Source organism: Prinia subflava, chromosome 24 (assembly GCF_021018805.1).
Source record: "Prinia subflava isolate CZ2003 ecotype Zambia chromosome 24, Cam_Psub_1.2, whole genome shotgun sequence".
Classification (NCBI taxonomy): Eukaryota; Metazoa; Chordata; class Aves; order Passeriformes; family Cisticolidae; genus Prinia; species Prinia subflava.
The window spans coordinates 3,023,131-3,045,106 of NC_086270.1; the positions used below are offsets into that span (position 1 = coordinate 3,023,131).

At 56.2% G+C, this 21,976-nt stretch overlaps 1 protein-coding gene across 1 annotated transcript; it reads right to left on the reverse strand.

The window, feature by feature from the left end:
* Window positions 1-14,536: 14,536 nt before the first annotated feature.
* Window positions 14,537-18,208, reverse strand: C24H1orf216 (chromosome 24 C1orf216 homolog). The gene is made up of 2 exons (XM_063418959.1): window positions 18,081-18,208; window positions 14,537-16,759 (listed from the first exon to the last, which is right to left on the reverse strand). Exon 2 carries the CDS (start codon window positions 16,741-16,743, stop codon window positions 15,925-15,927), a length of 819 nt encoding a protein of 272 aa, XP_063275029.1. The 5' UTR covers window positions 16,744-16,759; window positions 18,081-18,208; the 3' UTR covers window positions 14,537-15,924.
* Window positions 18,209-21,976: the final 3,768 nt, after the last annotated feature.

The following is a 21,976-nucleotide window of genomic DNA, read 5'->3' on the forward strand; positions in this document are numbered from 1 at the left end:
TATGGAATAGGAAAGGAATGGGTGCATGAGGGTGAGCCCTGGGAAGATTTGGGGAGCCCAGGGGGGCCTGGGGAGCAGGGAAGGCATTCCTGCATGGAGTAACAGGATTTAGTGGGACTGAGGACAGCGGAGCGAGCCAAGCCCTTGGCTGCCGGCCGCAGCCCTGGGGCGCTGGCTGGGTGCAGGCTGTGCTCTCACCATGCTCATGTCCCTCTGTGCCACCCCAGTGCCAGTGGTGGCACCTCACAGTGCCCTGGTGCTCCCTGTTCATGAGCAGGGACAGCGGGTGCCCCCAGCACCCTCCCCAAAATCGGCCACTCAGCACCTCACCAGCAGAGCTGTGCTTCGTTAACGATTCTGCAGCTCACTCTCGCTGCGTTAGTGTGCTGATCAGGCGGGCTCGGAGATGGGGAACAGCAAAAAAACATGGAAAGAAAAGAGAAAGAGCAGCCCAGGGCTCCAAAGCAGCTGAGGTGTCAAAGACAGAGATTTAATGAATGTGCCTGCGGTTCACCTGAACAGATGAGCATGAGCTAGAAGGAGAGAAGGAAGAAAATGGAAAAAAGGAAGGATCATTTTTCAGATTGGCAGCTCCCCTCCCAGACATCTTTTAACAAGAGAGGGGGAAAAAAGGCTTTAAAGGGCCAGCCAGCTGCTTCCCTGTGTTGTGGTGGGGACCCGGGTGCTCTGCACCCATTACAGGGGTCAGGCTGGGTTGGGGCTGTGACTCCCAGCCCCCCATGTCCCCTCAGGTGCTGTGGCACCTGGGTGCTGTGGGACCATGGCAGAGAGAAGGATGGGGAGCAACTGCTGAAAAAGGAGAGGAGGCAAAGCTGCTAGCTCACCCATCCCTGCCCCATGGAAAGGCAGCAGTGTCTGCCTGCACAGCCTCTCTGTGCCCTGAACAGGGCAATAAATGGGGGGTTGGCAAGGGCCAGCCCAGGACAGCGGCTCTCCCATGCCCAGAGCATCCAGCACACCTGGGCATCCCTTGGGCCCCAACACTCAATGGCTGGAGTTCCCTCTGCTCCATTGCTTCTTCCAGAAGTTGCTCTGGGAGCCTGGGAGAGCCTCAGTTCCAGAGTTTCTTCACAGTTTGGCAAAAGAGAGACTTTTGCTCCAGCTCCTTTTCTGTAACTATTTGCCGTGCATAAACCAACAGTGTGTCCAAGCAGTTGGCCATCAGTTGATCCAATGCCTCTCTGTCTAGTGGGAACAGTATTAATAAAATACTGTATTTATATAATAAATATTAATGCAATTTTATTTAATACAATTGTATTAAGTGCAATGTGTGATGTGTCCCAAGCCAGCAGCTTCCCTCTGCTCCTTCACATGAGGACCCACACCACGAGTCTCATTCAGACATCACTGCTGAGCTACATGGGTCTGTGGGAGCAGGGACAGGAGTAGTTCAAAAATAAAACCAGCAAGGCCAGCATTTCCCCATTGTGTTCCTGTCCCTCCCAGCTGGGTGCTGGGACCTCTGTGTCCCCCCCAGCCCGTCCCCCACTCCAGCACTGTGCCAAGCACTGCGCTTGGCTGCCGCAATTAGGGCGATCTGGGTTTCTTCGTAGCTGCAGGACAATGTTTTTGGAGGCAGGACTTTGATCTTATTTCCTAAGAGTTTCTCTTTCCCTTCCTTTTCATGTGTATTTTCCCTGGGTTTTGTCTCATTACTCAGGTGAAGGCTGATGTTCCCCACGGCGGCCGTGCCGGAGCCGCGGTCCCCGTTCACCCCCCGCCGTGGGGACCCGCAGGCTCGGGGACGGGGCATCCTCACGTCCTGGAGCAAGTTTGTCCACGGGCCTCTCCTGGGCAGAGGCTGCCAATTACGCTCAGCACGCCGAGCTCTGTCACATCGAGTTCTTGTCAGGGAAAACATGGCACTGGGGTCCTCCCTTCCTCTGTTTTTTTGTCTGTTGTTGCTTTTTTCTTGGTATTTTTAATGATTTCGCAAAGGAGCCCTAACGACAGAGATGAGGGCACTGCCCAAGTGCTGCTCTGGAGAGTCTGGGACTGTCACCCCCTGGCAGGAGAGGATGGGGACAGGGACAGCCCTGCAGGAAGTGCCACCCAAGTCCAGGCAGCCACAGGGCGCTGTCAGTCTCTTGAGATGTGCTGTTGGCTCAGGCCTGAATATCAAAGTCATCCTGGATAAATAAATAAGTAAATCTTGTCCCCTGAATATCAGCATTTCTTCTTAGAGCAGGCCCAGCCTTCTTGCAGCCGTAATCCTGCCCAACACCAATCTCCGATTAAAACTCCAGTGCTGAGTGAGTCGTAATTCTCAACACCTCAGGGCCATTTTATTATTATCATTATTTTTTTTTTTACCCATTAAAACCTGTTTTCTCTAAATGAAATAAAATAGGGGCAGAGATAACAAAACTCATTGCTTTTTCATATATATATATACATATATATATATATATAAAAGAAAGAAACATTTTGCATTTAAAAAAAAAGTTAATAAATGGCCGAGCCCCAACAGATGGGGGTGTGTGTGGAATTTGCATTTTTCAGATTAACATGCACGAGCGAAGATAGAAAACGCACTTGCCTGGGGGAAATAATTTGAGAAATCTTTGCATATTTTATTTAAAAGCATGCCACGTTAGGCAGGGTAATAATGCAGAGCGATGGTGATTAGGTTAGGCCTGGAGGGATTGCAGCCTGGGACCCTCCCTCCTCTTGATCCGGCTCATCCTTTCGCCGAGCCCCCCTCAAACCTTTGGTGTTACAGCCCAGACACCCATCCCAAAATCCAGCCCTGCTGGGGTGTTGGTGGGTTTAACCCCATGGATCCATGAGCTGCTTCTCTCCTCACTTCCAGGTGACAAAAGGATGCTGGTTTAATTTCACCCCAAGCTCCCGAGCCATGGGATCCCCACACGTGTTGGTAGAGGGAGGGAATCCCCGCTCTGGGTTCAGCCCTCTCACAGGTGAGGTGTCTCCCTGGGGCTCTGCAGATCCCCTGGGATTTACAGCACTCCTCAGGAGCAGTCAGGGGTCCCAACACCCCAATCCCACAGGATGCTTGGGACATCACAGAGGTGGAGTTCAGGTGTGGCAGCACCGAGGTCCCGCTTCTGCCAAATCATTTGTGCCATCTCCTGTTTGATGCCAGGGAGCAAATCAGGGCTCATCCCTAAAAGTGCTGGGGACACTGCACATGGAATGTGCTTTAAAAATTCATGGACTTTCCTGAGGGGTTCAGACAGCTTGGGAGAAATTGGGTGATCTCTCATAACCGCTAACAGCCTGTTCATGGCATTTATAGAGCTCCAGTCCTCTGAGCTGAAAGGTGGATTTTCTCTCATCCCACAGTGAGGAAGAGGAAGGTGAAACAAGCCCAGCGCTGGGTGCCAGTGGTCCTTCAAGACACACTTCTCCCAGACAGCAGAAATGGGCAGCCTGTGCCCTACTCCAGGGTCACAACCCCACAGCCATCAGCTCTCAGGGACTGTGTTGCTCTTCAATTCCACCTAAAACACCAACACCAGGGCAAGGATGCTGCTCTGGCCTTGAAAATATTATTCTCCTTTTTAATGTCAGCCTCTACAGTGTTTAAAACTTAAGATCTTGTTTGTCAGATCTCTTTCAAGCTGAGATCTTGCCACCATTCAAGAAATTCTTCATCTGGGGGTTTCAGGGAAGACAGTGCAGTGGAGCAGAGCTTGGAGCAGATCCCGAGCAGCCAAACCAGTGGTGGGCACTGCCCATCCCTTCCCAGCCATATCTGGGGGGGGTCCCAGGTGCTCAGCAGCCCCAGTGCTCCTCAGAGCCACCACCAGCACCTCCAGACCCAGCTGGAAATACGGCAAAAACCCTGGCAAAACCAGGCCCTTGGAAAGCTCCTGCCACTTCCCTGGCTTTGAAATCTGACCCAGAGCCTGACTCTCTCCCTGTCTGCTCCCATTATTAATAAACTTTGAAGGGCTCCCTTCTGTCCTTAATGAGATTAGTGTTATTTTCATGCATTGCTGCAGGGCAAAGGACTGAAAAAGTGGCTGATCTGTAAACTAAAGGGTGCTAATCTATAGAGGGTGGGTCCCCCATTCTCATGGCCTCGGGGGCTGGGTGAGAGTAATCAATTAAAAGAGGGGATTAGAGGTGCCGTGGTCACCTACTTTATTGAGGTCACCCTGACACCCTCCCAGCTCAGGCACACGAGGGTCCAGCTCAGTCATTGAGGCTCTTAGAATTAAAAAAGCCTTAATCACCAGCCCCTGTTCAGGCTCCGGACCCAAAGGAGCAGTAGGGAAAATCTGTTGTTAATATATTAATGGGCACAATTTGCTTAGTGGGTCTGTCTGGGCTTTGTAAATTAATGCTAATTCAAAGCTCAACCTCACTGTCTTGTGGTTTGTTTTTTGTTTTTTTTCAACTTTATTCAAGTGCCTTCTTTTTGCCAGGAACTTGGGGAGGAAAAAATACTCGACCTGGCCAAATAGGGAGTTGTTTCTGCTGTGGTTTCATAGATGTTTTAAAGGCAGATTGCTTAAGGAAGAAAAGGATGGCCTTGTGCAGACTGTGTCCAAACACAGCTCCAGTGGCCATAATTGTGGAGATAAGAGATTTTCTCTCTGAGGATTTCCTTACCAGAAATGCCTTGGGCAGCTCTGGGCAGGGATTGAGTCGCTGCCCCTGTGTCCTGTTAGCTGTTGGTTAAAAACCAGCTGCACCGTGCATGTTGTACTCCTGGGATTTCTGTCCTTCCCTTTGGATCACAAATCTGTGCCTGAAAATGGCCCAAAGCCCTGACCTGCCCCTGGCCCATCTTTGGGGACAGGAAAGAGCAGTTTGCTACAGGACCGGGGCTCTGACAGTAATTAAAAGCCTCTTTGCAGCAAGCAGGAGCCTCAGAGCATCCAGCGAGGACTGCAGCACACCTGAGCCCTGGGGGATGCAGCTCACACCTCACCTGTCCTCCAATGTCCTTCCCCTGGGGTGTCCCAGCCACCCATGGGACATCCCACCCGCCTTGGGGACACCCCAGGCATCTCCCAGCACTGAGCCCAGCAATTCTCCCCGCAGCCAAGCTGTGCCCCAGCAGCAGCCTGTGCGTGGTGGGCGTGGGAAGCCACGGTGGCAGTCAGGGGTGCCACTGTTGTCACCCGCAGACGTGGCTGGGTGGCACCGTGCTGACACTCATTCGCCCTGAGCCCGTGGGACTTGTCGCTGCCACCGTGACACGTCCCCCGACACCCGCGGGGTCCCAGCCCGCCCTGCTCCCTGGCAGGGACCCTCTGATGCGCCTGTCCTCGCCTCCACGTGCGAAAGAGATGTCACTTTGGGTTTATCCCCAGCCCCGTTGCTGTCTGGGTGATAGTTCTGGAGTGCTAAAGGGATTAGCAGCCGTCTGCTGAGCCGGGCACGGCGCCGGGCTCGGGCTCATAACGCACAGAGTGTGAAAATAATTGCCTTAATTTCAAGACCAACTTTAGACAGAGGAGGAAACATGCTGTGGGGGAGATGGTTCCTTTTCTGGGTGCTGGGGGAATGTCAGGCCCACAGGAAGGAGTTTTCCATAAATTGAGGATGGGCAGCACGTGCAAGGAGCCAAGACTGTCCTGGATGCCTCCAGGAATTTGGGGTGCGTGGGACAAAGAGGTGTCCTGTCCAGTCACTGGTTCTGGTGATTATAAGACCACTGGTTTTGTATGGAGGCTTGTGGCTCACCCCATCCCTGCCCCAGAGGGGAGATTCCCCCTGCACAGGGCCTTATACTGGGAATGTGGGCACCTGCTCCTGGCACGGAGCTGAGCTGGGAGCTTGGAGGCAGCAGCCATTAGGGAAAAGCAGCTGGTCCAGTGACTCATGGCACAGCCTTGGAAGGCCTCAGGCTGGGCAATTTAGGAGCTGTCATTTGCTGTGAACACTTTCTGGAATTTTGTGTAGAAACAGGAGAAAGAAAGAGTTTCTTTGGGCTGGAGATGCCACTGGGGACACAGAGGCTCTTGCTCCACCCTCAGCATCTCTGCTGAGCCCAACATCAATCAGCTCCCAACATCCCACCTCTTCCACAGCAGTCACACCAGCCCGAGGACCGGCGCTGCTCCCTGGGATGAGGGACAAGGATGAGGGACAAGGATGAGGGACAAGGTCTCTGCCTCACTGCCTCCACCCCACCTCCTGCTCCATCCCCTGGAGGGCCGGATGCCCCGGAGGGCTCTGGTGGGCCGGGAAGGGGGGACAGCCCTGGGCACCCCCAGCCCTGCCGCTAAAGCCCGGCGTTGGCAGCGGGTTTAATCCGCGCAGCGCCGCTCGGGGCTGCATTGCCATGGGCAATGCTGGATTAGGGACCGGCCGCCTCACGCCTTTGTCCTCCCTTTGTGCAGCATTTTGCTCGCCTCTGCCTTAAACCTTGTAACCATTTTGCTGCCTTTTAAAACCAGCTTGAATAGGGGGTGGGATGCAGAGGGGGTGCTGGGGAGAGGGGCCGAGGCTTTGAGGTTGAAGAGAGGCATTCAGGCTGCAGCTGCCCCGTCTCAGCACATTCCCCGTGACCCCCACGGGCACCGCCGCGGCCACCGAGCAGCATTGGCAACGCGGCCGCTCCGGGACAATCCACCTGCTTGCTCGGGACAAGCACTTTCATGCCTATTGGGATTAGAGATTTTAAGTGTCGTTCCAAATTGTGCGGATAAACAGTCTTGTGAAAACTTGTTATCGTGGGGAGACGGCCCCGCCGCCACCCTCCGTCCCCGGCCTTTTGTTCGGGCAATTTTTATTGCCGGATTGGATTTGATGAGGTTTAAGGTTTATTCTTAGGACTCCATTGAAGAGCTGATCCTTTGTCTCCCGCCGTGGAGCGTGAAGAATATGAAACGTAGGCAAAAATAAATCTGCTTTTCACACATATTAGCCCCTGGTACACGCGGGGACCACCAAATGCAGCTGAGAGCAGCAGTACCCCCAGCCCTCCGCCCCAGCCCCCGGCTGCACGAGGTCACTCTGGCCTCCACACCCTCTCCCCAATTTCTGTGGTCCCCTCTGAGCAGGGACAGACCTGGGTGGTCACTTGTGACCTTCTCCCAGCACAGTTCTCACTGCAAGAGCCACCCAGGGCTGCTCTGCTGACATGGATTTAGGAGGTGTAAAGATCCCAAATGGTTGTGCGGGGGAACATCCCTCCCTGCCCACCCCCCCAAAACTCCAGCCCCACAGGCAGGTCAGTCCCTTAATCGCTTCATTTGTCACCGGTGACTTCAGGAGAGATTAATCAGCAGGGTAATTCCTGAGGAAAGGTTGCTCCAGAGGTTGCTTTCATTTCAGAGGAGCTCCCTGCAAATTTCACCTTTACTGCAGGAGCCTGCCCCGACACGCTCCCAGCAGCTCCGGGATGAGCCCATGCCCCGGGCTCCATCCCCACCTTGTCCCCTCAGCCCAGGCTGCTGCCGGGCACTGGGTAAGGCTCGTGCCTGGGCTTTGAGCTGGCGACTCCTGAGCAGCCTCCAGGGCAGTTTTGGCAGCACCAGGAGCCAGCAGCAGGCGTCTGGCACGAGCTGAGAGGTTGAGTTTCTGGAAAGTCTGGAGCTGGAGGCAGAAAATCATGCAAAATTTGGTGCATTGGGCTTGTTCCAAGAAAAAAAAAACAAACTCAGGGCATGGAAAACTTGCGCAGAGCTGAACCAGAGCAGGGCTGGCCTGGAGGAACTTGGCTGGTTTTAATCCACATCTTTCCTGGTGGTTTCCAGTCCCTGGAGGTCTCTGGACCCAACTTCCCCATCTGCCAGGTCCCACAGCTGCCACAGCCTCGTCCTCCACTCATGAGGGAGGTGCAGGCTCTGGCGTGGCAGCACCAGCAGGGATGCAGCCTCCTCTGACAGGACTCGGAAAGAGCTGGCAAATGAGCAGGATGGGATTTAGGATGCTTGGAGATGGATATCCACTGTCTGGATGGTTGTCCCACCATGATATATCGTGGAAGGGGTGGCAGAGGAGGAGCTTGGCTGGGATGCCCACACTGGGGTCATGTCCTCAGGACATTTATTGTCCCCCTGTCCCACCAGACAGCCCTGGGCAGGGTCTACATCAGCCTGTCCCCCATCCACCACATCGTTTCCTGCTTTGCATCTAGTGAGATGATTCCCCAGATACCCAGGGATGTTCCAGCTCCTCCTGTTTGGATAAAATATCGGTAATTACACGCATGCCTAATTTGAATTATTTCCACAGCGCAATCCTGGCGCTTTGGACCCCACTGAGTAACGTGGCAGGAGACTCCTTCCTCAACAAGGAGATGTGGGGTGGTGGCGCTTCTGCTTCTGGCCTGGGTGACCCGTGTGGCCATCAGGTGACCCCCATGGGGTGCCAACAGCTCATTCCCAGCACCCAGAGAGGGTCCTCCCTCTTGAATGTACTTCAGGTGTCCATAAAGATGAGTGGAGAGGGGGATTTGACATCTGCTCTCAGACCTGCCGTGGGTGTCCCCCTATTGAGGGTGTGGGGAGTTAATTGCTGTGCCCATGGCCTCGTTTGTTGCCACAGAGCTGACAGATGCTTTCCCAGCCGCCACGCTGCTGTCACAAACTGTGGGGCTGGTGGAGAAGGTTCTGGGTGAGTTTCTTTGGCCCAGGCTGGGTAAAATGTCAAATTTGATTCGTGTCATGGTTCCTTCTGGCCCCGCAGTCGATGAGTGCAAAACTGGGGCTGGATGGGGAACAACAACTGGTTCATCAACTGTTCAAGGTTTTAAAACTTGGTTTTCTTCCAGCGTGCAACCAACCCGAGTCCTTCAGAAAGTTTTCCATGGCAAGCTGCCTGCATGTCCCGAGGAGCTGGGGACAGAGCATAAATCTCCCCCAGCAGGTGGAAGTTTTTGGGGTGCATATCTCAACCATGAGCATCTCCAGCCCCCCATTTCCTCTCTGCTGCCTGCCCACGCTGATCCCTGCTCTGGCAGGTCCCTGCCCATGCTGCAGGGCACATTCTCTCTGCATGGTGGGTTTTCCTCAATGCAGGGGTCTCTGCAGCCCCTCGCAGCCCCTCGCAGCCCCTCGCAGCCCCTCGCTGTCACATTGTGTTATTTGCTCATGAGAAGTGACTGGTGAACCTTCTCCTGCCATTCCCCTGTCTGCAAAATTCCCAGTGGCCACCCAGCACTGCCAGGGCACCAGAGGGGGGTGCTGGAAAGGGGACCCCAGAGCTCAGCACCCATTGCTGCCTCCCACCCACCAGCATCTGCAGCGGGTGGCTCCAGGATTGGAGAGGGGCATTATTTGGGGATTAGGCAGTGACACCTCAGGTGGGATTCATGCTCTGATGCCCTCCTGGGCACCGCCCCCCCAGGTTCCTGCCCATTCCTGCCTTTGTGGGCACGGGTCTGGGCAGGGCTGAGCCCCTTGTCCGGGGCATAGCAGCTCCCCCCCCTCACTGTTTCCTCCAATTCTTAATTCGTTCTCCATCATTTTTGTCTCCCCCTCCTCCCCCTCTCTGTCTCAGCTGCCTGATGAATGAAGGATGGGTTTTTAAGCCTTTTTTGCCCCCAAGGCCTGCAGCTCTGGCTCGGCTGCTATCGCTGGGATAAATGCAGCTTTTGGGCCCGGAGCAGCATCCGTCGGAGCCGCGGCCCCCCGCGCCGGGTTATCAATCCCCACTCAGCATCGCCAGCGCCGGGCTGGGTCCTCTCCACTGGGAGCCCTTTTCCTACCCTCTGGCCACAAGAAAGACCAGTCTGACTTAATTCTGCACAGTATCAACACCAAACAGACTCAGCCCAGCACTACTGGCTTTCCTAATTCGGCTTTGTATTCCTCGCTTTTCATGAATTTTTAAAAAGTTTCCATTTCTCCTGGGTTTTGGCAGGTTTGTTGGGGTGTGTGTGCCCCAGTGCTGGTCCTGCAGCCTCCTCCTCACTCTCCTGGAACAAACAAAGGAGGCAGAAAATCAGTTTGGGTCTCCTCACCCTGGGAAGTTTTTGGATGGGTTGAGAAACCAAGTGTGCCACGGCTCAGGAGATGAAAGGGCCGGCGTGGTGATCGCATCCAGAGCTTGGGTCCTGGCACAGCCGGTGCCACAGTGCCACTCCTCCCTCCAGCAGCACTCAAACGTGAAAATACAGATGGCGCCACTTGCAGGGCAGGGCTGGAGCCATGGGGGAAGGAGGTTTGGGAAGGGAAAACGAGCCAAGCCCTCAAACAACTTAAAAAACCCAAATGTGTTTCTTTGTTGTTTCGCTCTGTTGTTGGTGTGAAATGCAGCCTCCATCCGTGACTGGGAGCTGGAAGCTGTCTTCTCCCCTCTGGCCCTGTCCAGAGCAGAGAAATTAAGGCAGGACAGAGGAAAATGGAGATTCCAAGATGGAAAACATAGATAGGGTCTGCGAATGGAGCCAAGCCAGGCACTTCAGTTTAAGTCTAAGCCTCACTCCACCACACCAACTTGAACTTTTGTCCACTCCCAGTGGTCCACAGAGAGCTTGGAGACCAGTCTGGCCATCCCAGAGGCTGAAACCTGGGCCCAGTCTGCACCCCAGGGGTTCCTGTGTGCAGAGGCTGGCAGTGGTGACACTGCAGTCCCACCCATGTCACAGAGCTGGAGCCCGTCCTTGGCAGCCCCCAGCCCCACCCCAATGTGCAGCAGCCTGTGGGGAATTTTGTGCCCCCATCCTGGCCAGGAGGAGCCAGCAGCCTCCCCCAGTGAGCCCCTGGGGCTGCACAGGGCTCGTTGTCTGTCCAGGCAGAACCTTTGTTTTTAGCCCTCAATCAAACACCCATGGACAGACCGTGTGTGCAGCACTCGCATTATTATCCTCTTGAAGGAATAGAATGCAGCACTGGGGCTTTTGGGATTCAACCCGATGCTTCCAGGGCTCCAGATATTCCAGTGCTGATGCTGAAAGCTGGGAAGGCATTCCCTCCAGCGAGACAGCCACTACATCACCCGGGACCGTGCGAGGAAATAATGATGTACTGCTGGCCTTGGGGCACTCTTTGCAGCTCGATTGGCCTCCCTGGCAGAAGAATAACCGAGAGTTTATTGCCTCTCTTCCAGTGATCTTTACTCCCAGCTGTTTTCTCAGGGAGGCCTGGATCCCCATACCTCATCTGAAGAGCTGCTGGTGAGGCACTGAGTGGGTTCCTGGGCTGGTTTCTGGGGTGGGGCTCTGCTCTCACAGGGGAAATCCTGCCCCACCTCTGTCCAAAGCAGAGGATGATGTCTGGGACCCCTTTTCCCCTCCTCCTGCATGTGCAGTGAGCTCCTGGAGCAGCAGCAGCCTCAGCCTCATCCCAAATGGACAGCATCCATGTGCTTGCTCCTTCACACCATGTCCCCTTCCCCAGCACCAAAACACCCAGTGCATCTGGGCAAAGCCCCTGCAAGGGCTCCAAGAGCCCATTTCTGACTTAAATCCCACCTTCCTGGGCAGGAGAAAGGGAAAAGGAGCCCCTTCATGCCAAAAGTTGGTGATTCCTAGCTCCTGGTGCTGTTTACAGAGGGCAGAGGTGAGGTGGTGGCAGGTGATTTTTTCCCCCTTTCCCTGGCCCTGATGCAAACAGCCCTATTGCTACGATTCCTCTGTCATTAAAATGTAAATGAAAACAGACACAAAAACAATCTGAATTTCCAGCCGAGTTGCTCTTGCTTAATATTCTACCCCGAAGGGGGATGTGCGGAAGCAACAACATTTCAAAGGGAATCATTAAAGAAGGGAGGCTCAAACTGCGTTTCCATCAGATACCGCGGCTGAGCCCGGCACTCCGGGTCCCGCCCATCCCAACGCCGCTGGAAAGGACGGGCTGGAAAAGGAACCATCCAAGCCAGGGGGAGGAGGATGCTCACACTGAGCGGGGCTGTGCTGGTCACACCCCAGCGTGGCCCAGTTCTGGCTGTGGATGGGCAGCGGTGCTCCAGGTTCGTGTTTCTGGCTGCGGTGATCAGGCTGGGATGATGCCCAGATTTTAAAGCATTCCAAGGTTTTAGAAATAGCCTGGAAGGGTATCAGGGTTTGCAATGTGTCCTGACGCCTCAGCAAGGTGGGGGGAAGGTCCTGGTATTCCAAATCCTGCCTCCCACCTTGGCCACACCAAGCTCTCTTGGCACTGGTGTGGCTTTGCTCTGTTTCAGGCAGGAGGTGACTGTGTTCCTTCTGTATTTTACTCTGCCAGTGTGAGGCAGTTAAATATAAAACATCAGGGAGTGAGAATAGCCTGAAAAATCCTGTGAATGGTGGTTTTGTCCCAGTGGCTGCTGCTGGAACAGGAGGGATGCACCAAGGCTCAGGGCCAAATGTGAAATCCCAGAATCTGCCTCCAACCCTCCAATTCCCACTCCAGTGCCACTTACCCAGGAGAAAGAACCCTGGATGGTCAAGGAGGATCTCTGTGGAGAGACTGGAGCAGCAGGACAGAGCCCCCCTGCTCCCCCCCATCCTCCTGGATGTCCCAGGCAGTGGCAGGTGCTCCCAGCACGGTGGCACACTATGGATCCTATAAGGGCTGAGCTCATCTCTCTGGGCAGCCTCACTCCTCCATGCCCCAGGGAGCAGCCTGGGAAGGACGGTGACAGTGGGACAAGGGGTGCCCAGGGGAGTGGGAACCCTCACCACACTGGGTGCTGCCTGGATGTGACATTTGGGCTGAGGGGAGCAGCTCTGGCTGTGCTCATCGTCCCAGCTGGGAGCAAGCAAAGCCCTTTTCCCACTGCAAACCAAACATGTGGGATCTGGAAGTCTTCGAGACACAATAATCAAGGGATCCTGGGATGCTTTAAGTGTGTCCCAGTCTGGATCTCTTCATAATGGCCTGAGATGATTAATTTTCTTTTGTACTTGCATTGCAGCAGTTATCACATCATTCGATTTTATTTTTAAAGACTTTTTTTTAAGCCCAAAAAACACTGGAAAGGGTTAGAGCGGATTCCAATTACAAGGTAAAATATTTCCCTCCAAAGCTTCATAAATACTTGATTTTGGTTTAGTGCCATTCTTTTAACTTTCAAAGCAAGGCAACATTTGCCAAACCTTGCTTTGTGCAATAAAACCGGCCCAGCATCACAGGGATTTGATATAACAGTAATAATAAACTTTCAGAGGAGGCCTAAAAACCAGAGGGGCCGTGGGGAGCCCCAAGCCCCAGGTTTCTGCTCAGACCAGTTGCAGGATCCAGATCCTGCTGGTGGCATTCCCACCGACCTGGGGGTGTTTAGGGCTGGAGCATTTCCCTAAAAGCCAAGTTAATCCCTGTGTGAGGAGAGAGTTCAGCTCCTTTACAGAGGCTTGGAAATCCCTGAAAATGGAGAAATCCCTGCCATGGAGTCCTGGGTGAGATCCCTGTCCCAGCCCTGTGCTGGTGCCTGCCTGTGGCACCCATCCCACCTGACTGGCACCCAGAGGGGCTGAGCACGGGGTGCAGGGTCAGAGTGTCCCGGGGGGTCAGCCCTGCCCCCTCCAAGCAGGCCTGCACTCAACCCTGCAGCATTTTGTGCTTTTATTGTTTTTCCCCCTGCAATTGGTCGGGTTTTTAATTAATTCCCAAATCTCGTTTGGGGCACGGGAGCTGGGGGTGGGAAAGCTCTGTCTGAAGTTGATTTTGCAAATCAGTTCTGGCCATCTCCAGCCAGGACCTGGGGCAGGAGCATCGGGCTCCCAATAACCAGGGAGGAAGCCTCTTGTTGCCAGAGCAGATCCACCTCTTTGATGTGCTCCCGCAGTTATTCTTTCATTTCTTGAGCAAATAATCTGGATTTTCACAATATTTACCTTGGAAATAATTATTTGTGTAAAGCATTTGACCAAGATAAACAGAGAATCTCTCAGCCTCGCTGCGGGGCTGGGAGGGCTCATGTTCCCCCAAACCTGACAGAGCATGGGCTCCATGGAAAGTGGATGAAAAATGGGCTCAGACAGGAGCACCCCACATCCTATGGAACCCCTGAGGGCTCAGACAAACCTCCTGGCAGCTCCAGCTGTAGGCCACGGATGAGGATGGAAAAATGTGGCCACTCTGCCCTTCATGCCTTGCTGTGTGTGCACATGGATCCCTGAATTGCATCCCTGGATTCCCACAGATTCAGAGGCTGGAAAGGAGAAGCAGGAAGGCGTGGGGGGAAAGGTGAGGGAGGGTTCAAAGGGCTGCTCCAGCCTTGGTTTTTCATCTCTAGTTAATCTCTGTGAGGCCTGAGGCAAAGTCACCTTTGGGTCAACACTCAGGTGTTGTTATCTGCCAGCCCCATCACCCGGAGCTGCCCCCAGCCCTCCCCACCAGCAGGGCCGCAGGGCAGGGTGCCAGGAATTTGGGAATCCAGTCCCCCCAGTTCCAGCCACATTCTCCTAGGGCAGAAAGTAAATCCTGCACTCAGACTGCACCCCTGCTGCCCCTGGGAGAGAGGGGAGGAGCAACACACACCGGTGTTTGAAAAAACCTTAAAAATTGAGCCTGGATGAACTGCCAGAGCTGGCACAGCATGCCCAGGGATGCAGGGATGGGAGGAAGGTGCCAAGACCTGTGCCTTCGACCTGCCCACAGTCCCAGCTGCGCTCACTCCAGCCTGGCAGGCTTGGGAAGGGAAAGGAAGAAACAAATCCAGCTGGGGCTCAGCTCCTTCAGCTCCAAGGCTTTTATTAAGGTGTGCAACATGCCCACGATCACAGGTCTGGGATAGGACAGAGGCAGCAGGCGTTGGACACGAGCGAGCAGAAGGGAGGGGAGGGCAGCACGAGCCTTGGGAGAAGCTGCCAGAATCCTCCAGAGCTGGCACAGGTTGTTTTGATTTGAGTGCACCCTTCGCCACCAAAATGTCCTTTTGGGAAGAGGATTTTCGTGGATCTCCTCAGTTCATCCCTGGGAGCAGCCCCAGGGGGAGCAGAGCCTGGCTGTGCCCCATGGGGGTCACGGGTGGGCTTGGCCATGGTTGTTTATCCACAGTCCAGGGGCACCTGGTGGGTGGTGGGTGCCAGGATCTGAGCAGGCTGCAGGCTCTGCTGTTTGCTGGGCTCCTGGTGGAGCAGCTCCTCTGATGGGAGGGAGCAGCTTGGCTGGGAGGATGGAATCCCTCATCACCCTCCTCTGCAGATGAGAAATGGAATCAGTGCCTGGCTTTGCTTGGCAACAGGGCAGGATGGGGAGTGCAGACCCCTCTGGCTCAGCCCTCACTGCCCACTGCTGCTCCTCCATGTCAGCACTGGAATGGAATATGTGTCCTATGGATGCACAGCAAAGCACAGCAAACACACAGCAGCTCCTTTTCCATCTCTAGTTAAGACAATTGTTCTTTGGGTTCTGTGTACAGCTCTTGCTGGATAAAATGCAGATTCAAAAAAAAATATTCTCTTTGCTCTCAAACGATAAATTAATATAAACACCAACACCACAAGTTCATGAATAGCTTTGGGATCATGCACTGAGTGAGAGCATCGCCCACAGCAGACAGACGTGCACACACACATAGACCTAAATTAACTTTTCTCTAATACTGACATTAAAAACATGTATTGGTGTTGGACCATTTGACTCAAATTTACTTTTCGGCATTCTGAGGTCACTTTTCAGAATGATTTTTTTTTTCTCTCTCATGGCCCAGGACACCTCACTCTCACCAACAAGCAGAAATTACCAGGGCTGGGCTGTGGCTGCACCAGTGCAGGTGGGATGTGGGGATGAAGCCATCCCAGCACTGGTGTGGCTAAGCCAGGCTCAACAATGGACTAGACTAGGTTTAAAGATGAGCCTGGTCACCTCGGGCTCTGCAAACCCCACGGTCCTGAGGTCAGCTCAGCCCAGTGCCACCCCAGACCTGAGTGCAGGACAAAACAAATTCCAGCGCAGAGGGGTAATGGAGATGAACACTTTGGGGACTCCTGGCTGGCTTGGAGAGAGATGGGAAGGGCAGGGTGGGCACCCAGGGGCCCGGTGAGTGCTTGGCACAGGATGGAGATGCCACCAGCCAATGCCACACCATCCAGGGGCCATCCACGCCTCAGGGGCCAGGGGCAGCCGCGGCAGCGAGGCAGGCTGGGCCCTGCTGCATGCAGCGGATCAGCTCCTTGCGATTATCCAGGATGGTGTCAAAACTCTCCTGCAAGCGGTTCTGCTGGTCCACGACTCTCTGCTGCAGGCTGTGGATCCAGCGCAGCAGGGCCAGGCGCCGGTACATCACCAGCTGGATGTGGTGCTTCTCCTTCTCCTGCTCCTTGAAGCGCTCCTTGTCCTGGAGGTGCTGCACGGCCTCTGCCAGAGCCGGGAAGAGGGTCCCCAGCTCAGGCGCAGCCAGCCCTGCCTCAGGGGGGCTCCTGGCTTGGGGGGCAGAGGCGGGAGGGTCCCAGGTGGTGCTGCAGGTGCTCTCGGGGCTGTCGATGCTGAGGGAGCTGCTGGCGTAGCCGTTGTCCTCTGCAGGGGAGCTCGGGGGCTTGATGCATCCCCCGGCCTCCTCCTCAGCAGGGTTTTGTCCCCCTGCCCCGCTGACCTCTGCTCCCTCGGGGGGGCTGCGCACCCCCTGCTCGGGGCACACGTCCCCCAGGCCCGGGGCGGTGTCCCTGAGCCGGCCCTGGACCATCTGTCTCTGCATTAATAACAGCAGATTATCAGACGGATTTGCGGTGTTTTCACTCCGGCTGGAGCCCTCCTCGGGCGGGGACCCCGGCGCTGGCTGGCTCCAGTTCTCGTTGCTGTCACACACCTCTCCCACGAAGTTGGAGTTGGAGTCGGGCCCGTGTCCGGCCCCTGGGATGGCCGTGCCCGGCCCTGGGCCCCCCCGGCCCTGCTGGAATGGGGGGTTTGCTGGGCACACAGCAAACATCTCGCCGGTGTCCTGCCTGCAAGAGAGACACGGAGCCGTGACACGCCTGAGGGCACCTGGGCTGGCACAACCAGAGCTCAGGGTAGCTACAGCAGGGGAAAACATGCTCTTAAATTTATTTACTTCTTTAAAGGTCCTGGACCTATCGTGGGGTCAGCATTCCTGGGTGTTTGACTGCTGCTCTCAGCATGTCCCCATGCAACATCATAGAATCATGGAAGGGACTGGGTTGGAAGAGACCTTAAAGCTCATTTAGTTCCCATCCCTTGCCATAGGCAGGGATGCCACTCATCCAAGGGCATCCTCCCACCTGATGCAGAAGCTCAAGGAGCCACCTCCCATCCCATCTGTCTCCCCTGAGAGCTGCAGTCCAAGCCCATGTTCCTGCAGCATCCCTTGGGGATGCCAAGGGGCATCACGGGGCACAGGCACGTGCTGCTTGCTGCCAGCATTTGGGCTGTGGCAGATGCAATTAATTCCATGCTGGTAAAGGTGTGTTTGGAAGGAGATGCTTTCCCAACAGCAATAAATTGTCTTTCAGCAGCTGAGACTGCCCGGACTCCTCTGCACAACCTCTGTCTCCAGCCCTGCATCAGGATGTGGGGCTGACCTCCACCTGCGCCCAAACCAGGTGACCCCACTGGCCTTCCTTCTCTGCAGGACTGGGAACAGACTGGCCCAGAAAAGGAAAGGTTATCCCACCTCCCCTGCCGGGTCACGGGCAGCGAGAGGCGCTCTCGGAGCCCTCTCCGACAAGGACGCGCCCACAGGAATGGCAGGAAGGAACGCATCGGGTGTCCCGGGCTGACCCCGGACAGCGGCGGGGCAGCAGGAGGGGCGCAGGAGGAGCCCGTGCCCAGCTCAGGGTGCTGCCAGAGGCCTGGAACCCCGGGCCCCCCGCACTGACACCTGCTCGGTGCAGGGCTGGGTGACACCCCCAGAAAACCCCGCACAAGAGCCGCAGCCCATGGGAGCGCTTCCCCCGCGGGCTGCTCTGCCGGGGGGCCGAGCCGGGGAGCATCTCTGCCCCGCAGAGCCCCGCAGAGCCCCGCAGAGCCCCGCAGAGCCCCGCAGAGCCTCCTGCGCCCCAGCCCCGCCGGGGATCCCGCTGCCCCCGCAGAGCCTCCGCAGAGCCCCCCAGAACCGCAGCCCGGCCAGGGGCGGGCCGCGACCCCCGGGAGCCGCGACCCCCGGGAGCCGCGACCCCCGGGAGCCGCGACCCCCGGGAGCCGCGACCCCCGGGAGCCGCGACCCCCGGGAGCCGCGACCCCCGGGAGCCGCGACCCCCGGGAGCCGCCGCCGCGCTCCGCTCGCACCGCCCGGCCCCGAGCACTCACCGCCCCGGTGCAGCCCCGCTCCGGCCCCGGTCCCGGTTCCAGCCCGGGCTCCGTGCGCTGCCGCCGCCGCCGCCGCGGGTGGGAGCGGGAGCGGAAGCGGCCCCGCGTGGGGAGGTGTCACGGCCGCACTTCCGACGGCGCCGGCGGGGCGGCTGGGGGGGGACGGGGATGCTGGGAGGGGATGGGGATGCGGGGGAGGACAGGGATGTTTTGGGGGGCAGGGATGTTGAGGGGGGACGGCAGGGATGCTCGGGGCCAGCGGGATGCTTGGGGAAAACGAGGATGCCCGGTCCTGCCCGGTGCCCCGCGCTGCTGCCCGCTCCCGCTGCCGTGACTCTGTATCCCTATGGGTCCATGGTCACCCACAGCATCCCTAGAGAAACTCCCTCCGTTGTCCTCCAGGGGAAAGGGGAAAACTCCCAGCCGTGTCAGGGAGAAGGAGCTGGAGCCCCCCGGTGCTGGGTGGGTGCTGGTGGGTGCTCCCGACACGGGCAGGGTGGCTGAGTTGGGACACTCTGGCTCCTTCCCACCGGCCCGAGGGTCCCGTGAGCCTCAGCAGGTCCCCGTGGGGATGGGGATGGCGCTGAGCGCTCAGTGGGTTCTTTATTCCCCTCGCCCGGAGCCGGGGTGTCCTCACTGGGAAAGAAAAAGGCTCAGGAACATCAAACGCTTCCCACGAGCCCCCGCCCGGCGCGGGGGTCACATGAAGCACCGGGAGCGTCTCCGGAGATAAAAAGAGGCTTTGTGGGGCTGGGAACCGCGGTGGGGGCAGCCACACACTCCCCAGTCACCCCCAGAGCTGCCCCGGGCAGGGATGGTCCCATCTCCTGCCGGATCACCCGATGGGCCCTTCCCTGTCCTCCCGTGAGAGCTCCGGGATAGACCCGGCACCGGCATCCCGAGAACTCCACAGCTCAGACCCAGGCTCGGTGCCTCTCAACTGCCCCGGGAGAGGGAAGGAGGAATGGAGGTGCTTGCAGGGTGGACTAAGATCTTTTTGAAAGCTCTGGGTTGTTGGAGGTGGGATGTAGGAGTGGGAGAAACCCTGAGAGCAGAGGTTCCCCCATGACATTGTGAGAGTTTAGAGCAGTGGAATATGTGAGTGATAAATATGTTGTTTTGATTTCTCTGCCTGACAGGCCCCTTGACAGCTTCTCCTGCTCCTGGCTGCTCCAAAGGCTTCAACAGCTCCATGGAGGAGCAGTCAGAGGGGCAGGACCAAGAGCTGTAACTGGGACACTTGGGCTGCAGCTCCAGGGGAAACCTGGGATTAAAGGAACAAACCCTTCCCGTCACACAGGAAAGGCAGGAGCTGACTCAGGCATCTGGGAATGGGCAGGACACAAACAGGAGTTTGGGCTTAGTTCAGCCTTTGCCATCAGCCCAGCCTTTGCTTTGTGCTACTCTGGGCTTCACTCCCATCGTGGCCTGAACTCAAACAGTGAAATTTTCATCACTGAGAGCACAGAGGGAATTTTGATCCTTTCAGGGACCTTCTCCCCTGGTTTACCAAGAGGCACATCCCAAACAGGCCTTTCCCATCTCCAGTTTAGATTTCAATAGCACAGAAAACCATGAGTGCCACTGGAGTTTGGCTTCAGGGCAGAACAGGGTTTGCTCGTCTCTCAGCTTTGCTTGTCCCCACCCCAGGAATCCCCGCAGGCCAACAGGAGCTGGAGCCTGCTGCAAACCTGCTGCCCTGGCTCTGGCTCCACTGGATTGGGGGGTTTGGGGTTCTTCCCCCAAATGCCAACCACAGTGAAAGCCAGGTAAGTTCTGGGCTCACAGAGGGATCCAGGAGTTTTTAGGGGTCTGTCTCACTGGGATTTTGCACTGGTGCAGCTCAGGTTCAGCCCAGCTCCTGGGATTGCCTGTATCTGATGGAGACCATCAGGATTTGCTGCTTCCTGCTGTGAAAACAGTTCCGTTCCTCTGCGAGCCAGTGTCCCCTCAGCCACAGTTGTCTCTTGCTGCAAGGACCTGCCTGTGGGGACACTCTGGGGAACCCCAGAGCAGGGAACCCCAGCTTGGGGCACAGCACAGAGGGGACATGGGGACACAGGGAGGGCTGGTCTGGTCCTTTTGGGGACAGTTGGAAAGGGCAGGTTTGGAAGTGGAGGGGGCTCAATGATGGACTTCAGAGTAATCTTCCCCTCCCCTTCCCCCACTTTGTTCCAGAAATAAATTAAAAGCTTTCTCTCCAGGAAATTAAAAATTATTTAAGAACGCTGAGCACAGGACTTGATGCGCTGGGGTTTTGGAGCTGGGGACGCTGGGCTTGGAAGGGAGAAGGGTGCTGGGTGACCCACTGGAGCTGCTCCAGAAGGCACTGGCACAGATTACTCCACCAGGGCCATTCCCTGGGGCTCTGATGCCGTGGCCTTCCCTGGCCTCAGGGCCTGTCCTGGCTGGGGGAGCCTCTGTGACCTCGCACCAGCAGAGACCTGGCGCCATCACAGGGACGTGCCAGAGATGGGAGCGTGGCACTGGCCATGGAAATCATCCTTCAATCCCACTGCCTGTGCTCACCCTGCTCAGGGCAGCCGCCGTCTGCTTCTCATCTGCCGCGCGTCCTGCTGCAGCGTGCCACGGGCCACGAACCAAATTGGTCCCAGAAGGAGCCCTGGCACTTGGCCCCGTGCCTGCATGACATCAGCCCCTGTCGTGACCACAGCCAGTCCTGACCCCTCTGCTGGGAGGGAGGCACCAGAGCTCAAACCTGCCCTGGGCTGCAAGGTGGGCTGGGGATGCCTTGCTGGGAGCCGGGGGTGCAGGAGCAGGCCAGTGCTGGGGCTGCTGCTCCTCAGGTTCTGCCTGCAGCCCCCCTGCCCTCTGCACAGAAACACCCCGAGGATCCCATCACATCCCTGAGAGCATTTTCCAAATGCTTCTGGAGTTCTGGCAGCCTTGGGGCTGTGACCATTCCCTGGGAAGCCTGGTCAGTGCTCCACCACCTTCTGGGGATAGAACTTTTTCCTGCTAGCCAACCTAAACCTCTCAGTGATGCTCGGATGGGCTCATGCTGGCATCTTCAAGCCTTGAGCACTCCAGCACCAGCCCAGGTCACAGCTCATCCAGAAGCCACCATCCCACCCATGGGCTCATCAGTGCTGAGATGGGCAGCTTGTACCGAAAGAGTTAAGGGCAAAACATTGCAAATACAAAAAAAAAAAAAAAAAAAAAAAAAAAATTACAAAAGAAAAAAGTGCCCTGAACCACATGCGACCTAACCTCCCCAGCGGCTCATCTGAGTTTAATAATGGAGGAGGGAAATCTCCCAAAAAGCTCTCAGAGAAATTAAAGTAAACAGTGTGCTGACCTCCAGCCCGCACTGCCCCGACGCTGACTCGCTGGCCACGGCGCTCTGCCTGCCCTGGCATTCCCTGTAATTGTAAACACATTCGGGTAAATACAAGGGGAGGGGAGTGAGGGGGCTCTGGGGAAGAAGCTCTCCCCACTGCCAGCTGAAATTGGGGCTGAGCATTGGGTCAGAGCCAGGGGTGACGTCTCTGGGCAAGGTGGCCATGGATGAACCTGGCTGTGAGGGGCTTCACAAGGACTGAGGATTCAGGTCCAGCATTGCCAGTGGGATCAGGAACCACTGGGACCACCATGCTGCCCTTTAAATTTTAAAAAAATTAAATTTTTTTTATATTTGTGACTGCAGAGCTGGGGCTGGAAAACCTCGAGTTGGGAGCAGTAGCAGGTCCTGCAGATGGAGAGAGGAAGAGGAGGAGGATGCTTTTAACAGGTTTGTTCCCTTGGCCTCACAAAATTTAAAAACAACGCTCTTATTTTCATAGCTCCATAGGTCATTTTTTTTAGGCTGAGGAAATGAAAAGCAACCCCAGGCTGTACAAGTGCTGGTGTTCCTCTCTGGAGAGGGCCGGAAAAGC

Coding starts and splice junctions, on each gene's coding strand:
- C24H1orf216 (XM_063418959.1), bottom strand. CDS start 16,743: ATGTTTGCTGTGTGCCCAGCAAACCCCCCATTCCAGCAGGGCCGGGGG.